General features: G+C 36.5%; 1 protein-coding gene across 8 annotated transcripts in view; it reads right to left on the bottom strand.

The window, feature by feature from the left end:
* The window catches only part of ITSN1 (intersectin 1), a 243,004-nt gene that overhangs the window by 92,078 nt on the left and 142,971 nt on the right, over window positions 1–7,955 (bottom strand). For 4 of the 8 annotated variants that reach the window (XM_017526161.2, XM_017526163.2, XM_017526166.2 and 1 more), the window contains exons 19-20: window positions 6,809–6,930; window positions 4,388–4,402 (exon numbers count right to left, since the gene is read on the bottom strand). In XM_017526161.2, the coding sequence (XP_017381650.1) occupies window positions 4,388–4,402; window positions 6,809–6,930 (137 nt within the window). The remainder of the gene's footprint in view (window positions 1–4,387; window positions 4,403–6,808; window positions 6,931–7,955) is intronic. The other 4 variants (XM_017526162.2, XM_017526164.2, XM_037737648.1 and 1 more) reach the window with 1 other exon arrangement.

Below are 7,955 nucleotides of genomic sequence, written 5' to 3'. Positions count from 1 at the left end.
AAAAAAAAAAAAAAAAAAAAAAGATAAAAGACTTTTGGTGGACATCTGGAATGGGATCTGAAACCCTGCGGAAATGTCCTCCCCCTCCAGTAAACTGATAACACCAGCCTGTCCCCACATATGATAGAAAGCATGCTGGTGCGGTGTACACTTAGGAGTGAAGGACGGGCCATATCAGCCTCTTATCTCCACAAGCAAGAGCTTCTACCATCCCCAAGGCCAACAGTGAAATTAGTATTTCACTTTTAAGCAAAGAAATCCACTGGTCTCAAAAGCCCCCCAAACAATAGTCTCAATTACTTTAATTTACTCTTATAAGAATATACTAATTTAAATAAATTATTACATTTTAAGACTCAGGGGATGTATTCATTCTTAACACCTAAATTAAATTAACAACTTAGAAAGAGCACAGAGGTCAGCATATGAAAATGTGAGATATTTTTTCCTGGATTTGGAAAACTATCCAAAATGCCAATTCAATTTTGGAAAACATACGATTATGGCAGGCCAAGAAGTAGGAACAGAAACGGCTTTGTAATATGACTGGTTCCAATGTGGACTTTTACACAATGTACAATTTACCCACTGGGGGCCTACAAGGGAGATTTTATTATCAACAATTTTGGTCTCAATACAATTTCATTTATCAGGCACACTGTAACACCCGAGTGTATTTGGGGGTAATTCTAGTGAAACATCATTAAAGTGAAGTACAAACACCAGACACTGTTCACATTTCTGGGACTATGTTACACAGCTAGTCTACAAAATGTTAGCAATTACACACTGCATACTGTAGCTCACCGATGCAACAGTCAAATATACACAGCAGCCACTGCAGGTTCAAGTCCATTTGGCTAAAGCCTGACAATATTACACTTCTTTTCTCAATTTTTATATGCTCACTGGCTGCCATCTTCATTAGGTAAGATTACTATTTCTAAAATCTCTGACCTTGTCACAAAGGAGGGAAGGAGAAATTCCTTTTTCCCTCAAAGAATATGATAAACAAGTATAGCAAACAGGTTTAGCCTGTGTATTCAGACCAGCTGACAGTGGCTGCATAGGATGTGTTGAGGAGTGTAGGTAGCAAAATATTTTTCATGGATTTGCTGGTTTTGAAATGTAAGATTTCTCCCCAAATTCCTAGATGAGGATATTAAAACTTTTTCTAAAGCTCCAACCTGGAGGCTGGCAAATTTTTCCTCTGTTCCAACTACTCAAATCTGCCATGATAGCACAAAAGCAGCTGTGTAGACAATATATGAATGAAGGAGCCTGGCCATGTTCCAATAAAACTTTATTACAAAACAGGCAGTGATTGTGCTGGATTTAAGCCAGTCCTGTAATCACGTGTATACTGGTCCCTCAAAACTGCAGTGACATTACGGCCTATCATTACTAAATGAGCTCTGTTCAGATGTTTAATCTATAGAAATCTATGGCAGGTAGAGAAAAAAGGTATTGCTGGCTACATTTTTTAAAATGTCTGTCAAGAGAAGAAAAGGAAAAAGTATGAGTTAACAATTGTTACAAGAGTAACACTAAGAGAAACAATTTCCAGAATGAACTGACTGGCTAATGACTGACAACTACTAAAGTCCATTCCTCTTTGGATGTTTTTGTGAGGACATTTTCTAGAACTGATTTAGGATTAGTCCTGACAGGAAAAAAGAGATTAGGTTAGATTGTGGTTCCTGAAATTGACTCCCTAACAGAACCACCTGGCCAGGCTTTCAAATACTGTATATGCAGTAAAGTTCCCAGAATCTCTGGGGGTGAGTCCTGGCATGGTTATTTTTTGGAAGCTCCCTCAGCAATCTGGATGTGTTCAGGCCTGCATCCGTCCAAGGAGAAGCATTTAAACCAAGCTTGTCCAATCTACAGCCCACAGGCTACATGTGACCCCAGGACAGCTTTTAATGCAGCTCAACACAAATTGGTAAACTTTCTTAAAACATTATGAGATTTTTTGGCGATTTTTTTTTAAAGATCATCAGCTATTGTTAGTGCATTTTATGTGTGACCCAAGATCATTCTTCTTGCAATGTGGCCCAGGAAAGCCAAAGGATTGTACACTCCTGATTTAGATGCTCAAGATACATCTCAACAAAACAGCAGTGAGCCTAGGTCTTCTCGTTTCTTATGCTCTACTAATAGGTTACAGATGTCAAATTTGATTTTCACCCTCCCAAGTTTTGGAACTTCCCAATCAAGACAGGCCATATATTTTCTAAGCCTTAGTCATCAAGGTCAAACTCAATCTCACTATAGAGATATTCTCTATATCTCTATATCAACACTTTACACTGATTCCTCTTTTAAATTTCTAGCAGAGTTAGTGAATATTTATTGAGAACTTCATCGAATATTGGCCTTTTCATGTGTTTCTCTAGATTTTTCTAAAAAGATCTTAAGCATATGAATGACAGACATGATAATTTTCTATGAACAACAACATTGAAAATGGTGCTGTATACAAGATATCACATTAAATTTTTGTTAACCATGAGAAATTATATTTTTGGATAGAACTGGGCTAAGTTTTTCTAAAAGCAAAATATTTTGAAGGCTTAGACTACCTACATTAAAAAAGAAAACACCATTACACTGTTAGACTTCTAAAAATCTAACATATTATAGTAAGCTATAACCCAAAGAAGTTTGAGGAATTTGAGAATCTGATGACTGTGCCCACAAAAGTAAAAGTGAACCCCTGATTTTTCAACCTAGAGATACTGAAAGTAACGTTCTACTACATGTTGCATGCTCATCTTCTGTTAACTGCAAAACTCACAAAATTAAAAAAATAGAAATCTGTTGCTATTAGATGTCAATATCTATCTTTTTGTATTAATTGTTACCCTCACAAAGATAACACAGCTGGAATGGCACTTGGAGTATCACAATGCATTTTGCAGCACAAAATCGAAACACTGCTGTCCCTTCCGCAAGCCAATGAATGATGCCTAGTAGTACACTCTACATTTCATTACATGTTTGGGAGGTCAGAGATAAAATAAACACCATTACAGTCCTGGGTAGATATTCTCTGCTATACTTGTCCTTGAAGTTGAATTTATGTTTATGTTTTATTAAAAATTACAACTTAGATACATTTATTGAAAATAATATAGAAGTCTATAAAATTCAACATGAAAGTCCCTTCTTTACTGCTCAATGGCAACCACCATTAACAGCTGGATACACATATATTTCAAAATTGTTAACTATACATAAACACATAAATACATATATAGTTTTATTTCTAACCAAAATGCAATTACGTTGTACACATTCGTCTGCTTTTTTTATGGGAATCTTATTTGTATATGTGATCTATATAAGTTTTAATCTTCGGTATATTTTTTAGCTATATCATAATTTATTTAAACCATCCCTTTACTGATGGACTTTGGGCTGTTTATTTGCTTTTACCAACACCACTGCAGAGAAAGAACATCTACATACACACATATTTGTGCATGTGCCCAAAAGAGGAAGGAGAGGGATGAGGGGAAGGAGAAAAATATTTCTGGGGCACAGGGAATGAGAATTTTAAATCTAAACAGGCACCGCCAAATTGCCTTCCAAATCACTTAACCAACTTATACAACCATGCTAACAACGTACATTATATCCACTGTCCTATACTCTTGACAAAGCTGGATATTACCGGACTTTTAAACTTGCTCATTTGATAAAGGAACAACGCTATTTTGTTTTTTAACTTGCATTTTTCTGATTACCCAAGAAGCTAAGCATCTTTTCATGTGTTTTTTAAATAACTGACTTTTTATTTCATCTGTGAATGTGCCTTCCCACCCTCTGACAATTGTTTAAGGCTTGTGGGCCTCATTCAAAGTTAACTGTTTGGAGTCTTTATGTAACAGGGATAACCCTTTATGTAACTCTTGGTCTCATATATTTTGAAATATAGACATTTTAATTTTTGTATATTGTCAACTGTCCATTTTTGCCTCTTACGACTTCAGTTTTTATAGCTTAAAAGGCCTTTCTTAGCCAGAAAATTATTCCAATATTCTCCTTAAAAATTTTTTTTCCCAGAATTTTATCTTTTATGTTTAATCTACTTGGAACTCCTTTTGGTCTACGGCCTGAGATGGAGACTTGACCTAATCCCTGGCCAAACACAGAGCATTCAAGTTAGTCCTCAAAAGGAATCAGCAAAAAGAAACCCAGTACACAAACTGAGAGGGCTTACTTTTAAAAAAAAAAGACACAACTTACTACACAGACTCAAACACATTTTTACTGCCACGACAACACCCAGAGATATGTGTACTTACACAGAATTCAAGTGACTTAAAAGAACAAAACATTGAATCAGATGCAGACTTCCTGACAGTTAGGCAACACTTACCCATTCCCCTTTAACCTCCACCAGGAAAGCAAAGGTTTGAAAGCAAGGCAAAATATATGTTTAATGACATGCTTTACTCTTACAGCATATCTAAACTCTACGCATCTCGTCAAGCTGGTGGTTAACTAGTCAATTTGAGGAAAAGGTTTCAATAGGCCTAGGATTACAGGTGAAGCCCAAATATGTTCCCATAAAACGGCAACACTTTCTCATTAAGACATAGATCACCTGTAACATTTCCTTATCATAACATTTCATAACATTCTCTTATTTTAAGACAAGAGCAAGCTGCTTCTCTGTACCTTGTGTTGCAACAATATCTGGTTCCAGAAATATTAGCCTGTTTTTCTTTAAGCATTAAAAAAAATTGTAATGAGGTCCTCACTGATGTGACATTGTATTTTCAGAAATTTTAGATTCCTATTATATGGTATTTATATATTTTATAATTAATCTGCTTTACAGGAGACACTACTTAAAATATGAGGCAGTATGAGTAAAGTAGCTTCAGGCTATTAGAAACCATGGTGTAGGAAACAGCAGGTGGTGAAGTCAGAAGAAAGCTGACAAACACACCCTACTGGCTCAAATTACCATGTGTGTGTACAGAGTGGCATGCCCAAACTACCAGTTCTTTCTGTAAAGAATGAGTAAGGCTGGCACCCAGCATGTTTCAGACATTCAATAACTGTGTGCTGAATGAAGGCATTGAGTATATTTGAAGAAGTTTTTTATTATTATTAAGGTGATTTTAACTTTTAAAGATTTGGAAACTGGGCAACATAGGGAGACCCTGTCTCTACAAAAAATAAAAAAAGAAAAATTAGCTGGGTATGGTGGCACATGTCTCTGAGCTACTCAGGAGGCTGAGGCAGGAGGATCACTTGAGCCTGGGAGGTGGAGATTGCAGTGAGCCACGATCATACCACTGCACTCCACCCTAGGTGACAGAGTGAGACCCTGTGTCAAAAAGAAAAAAAAAAAACAAAAAACAACCAATTAAAGAAAAAATAATTTGGGACCTTTGGCCTTGCTTCCTCTAGCCCATGGTAATTACAGAGAAAGCAGCTATTAGAGAAAGAAAAAAAAGGGGACAGAGGAATTGATTTATCTAGGTACCAAACATATTGTTCTTTCTATGTATTTTAGCCTATTGAAGATCTGTCCTATACACAGAGACATGAAGTGTACACGGCAAGATGAATGCGTGAGTAATATTATAATGACCTGTATAACACCCTTTATACTTCAAAGACATACAGTCCTTGGGCAAGAAATATGTTTGTCTCAATTGCTAACTTTCATAGTTCTTTAAAAATTCTAGGTCAGGCTTCGTGGCTCATGCCTGTAACTTCAGCACTTTGGGAGGCTGAGGTAGGAGGATCCTTTGAGCCCAGGAATTCAAAACCAGCCTGGGCAACACAGAGAAACCCTGACTCTACAAAAAACACAAAAATTAGCTGGGCATGGTGGTGCATGCCTGTGGTTCCAGCTACTTGGGAGGATGAGGTGAGAGGATCGCTTTGCTTGAGCCCAGGAGGCAGAGGTTGCAGTGAGCTACTAACACACTACCGCACTCCAGGCTGGGGGTCAGAGCGAGAACTTGTGTCAACAACAACAAAATCTAAATTATAAAGTAATGCTAAGAGTAATGCAAAGCTGACTATTTCTAAGACTCTAAAGTGAGTAACTAGAACAAGGAACTATTTTCTTTTAGAAAATAATTTAGATCAACCATGTTGTCTGATTTTCTTTCTTAAACTGGTTCCTATAGTTTTAGTCACATCATAAGATTATTATTACAGTTAAAGGAAAGAAACAATAACAGCAAAATTCTAACTATCTTCTGTTACAGAGTAGGAAAGCAGATTAACTGTATAATTCATTACTCTTTTTACATAATTCAAAGTTCGCATAATTAAAGGGAAAAAGATGATTTGATGAAAGATACAAAAGTTATCATTGCAATTATGAGAATGATGATAGAGTGTTTTGCATTTATAACTATTTCTTAAAGACTCCTGGCCTCCTCCCACCTTGGAGGATCCATGTGTGTATGTGTGTGTGTGTGTGTGTGTGTGTGTATACACATATAATTATATAGTATATATAATATATTTATAATCATAGTATATAAGTAGTAATCTAAACTGAAATTATCATTTATAGATTTTAAAATAAGAATACATTGTCTTTACCAACTCAATTTTAAAGTGATGTTAGGATACGTTTTTTTAAATACCACCTTTGATTTTAATAGAAAAGAAAGAAGATTGAGCTTCTATTATACTTTAAAAATCTAGATGCTGGATTATTGGGTTTCATGCTCACTGACAATCTCACAGTTGTCTAATAAAGTGCAAAAAGAGGACAGAGGCTAATCTTCAACAGAAACGACCCTCTCAGTGGAGTCTTTCTTACCATGACTATGTCTCCTGGCTGGATAGTGATTTCATCATGGCTTCTGGATTCAAAGGGGTATAGTGCTCGATAATATACCACTTTTACATTTTCCTGTGCAGAAATGGTAAGTGGACCTTTTTCTGTTCAAAAAAAGGTGGGGGGGACAAAAATAAATAATTACAGAGAACACAAATGTATGACAATAAGCCAAACAACTAACATCTCCTGTATTGCCTATCTCAACCTCTGAACTGTTTCCCTTCATTCAAGGAATTTATGAAATACATACTGAATGCCAAAGGGAAGCCAAATCTGACATCAGCAACTCAAAGCCAGAGAGTTCATTAGTGACTCTCTCTAAACAGAGGTCATTCCAAGGCTGAGTGCAGCGAGGCTGCCTAAAGGTTCCTTGTCTCTGCCTCTTGGCTTGGGCTCTAGCAGTGCAGCTCTGTAAAGCATCAATACCCTCCTCCTCCCTACCCAGCGTGTTGAGTACAATGCAGCAGTTAGGATATAACCCAAAGTCTGAATCAGCCAAGAAGCAAACTTGTTTGGGAGGGAACAGAGGCACCAGTTTCCATACTGAAACATGAAAATGCAGATGTTTTAGGCTCTTAACATGGTCATATAAAACCTAAGTGCTGATTTCAGTTATACTGATAATCCCCGATGAAGAGAGTCTTCTCCACATTTCCTGGGGAAATAATGAGTCTAACGATAAACTCTAGATGAAAATAATTTAGATTTTAAATAAAATAAAATTTTTAAAAATGCACATGAGCAGAGGCTATTTCGGATTCTGGTTAGCAACAACTAATAACAGACCTCTGAGCACTTTTACTCAAGAGCTATAAGTATGTTGACATATACCTATCTTATCTGAAAAGCAATGAGGAGAAAGTATTATCTCCATATGATTTTGAACTGTATGACATGCAAGATTTCCTACTAACTGAAAGGGAAAAATAAATCCTCGTTTTATACTAGGAGGACGCATAAAGAACTTAAACTAATTGCCTAGATCAATGGTGAAATTATTTTCAGATAAAAAAACCTATCAACCCCGTCTCTACTAAAAATACAAAAAATTAGCTGGGCATGGTGGCGCGTGCCTGTAATCCCAGCTACTCAGGAGGTTGAGGCAGGAGAATTGCCTGAACCCAGG

This window comes from Cebus imitator, unplaced genomic scaffold, assembly GCF_001604975.1.
Source record: "Cebus imitator isolate Cc_AM_T3 unplaced genomic scaffold, Cebus_imitator-1.0 Scaffold41, whole genome shotgun sequence".
Taxonomy (NCBI): Eukaryota; Metazoa; Chordata; class Mammalia; order Primates; family Cebidae; genus Cebus; species Cebus imitator.
The sequence above is the reverse complement of the archived record's forward strand: the minus strand, read 5'-3'. Positions and strand labels throughout refer to the sequence as shown.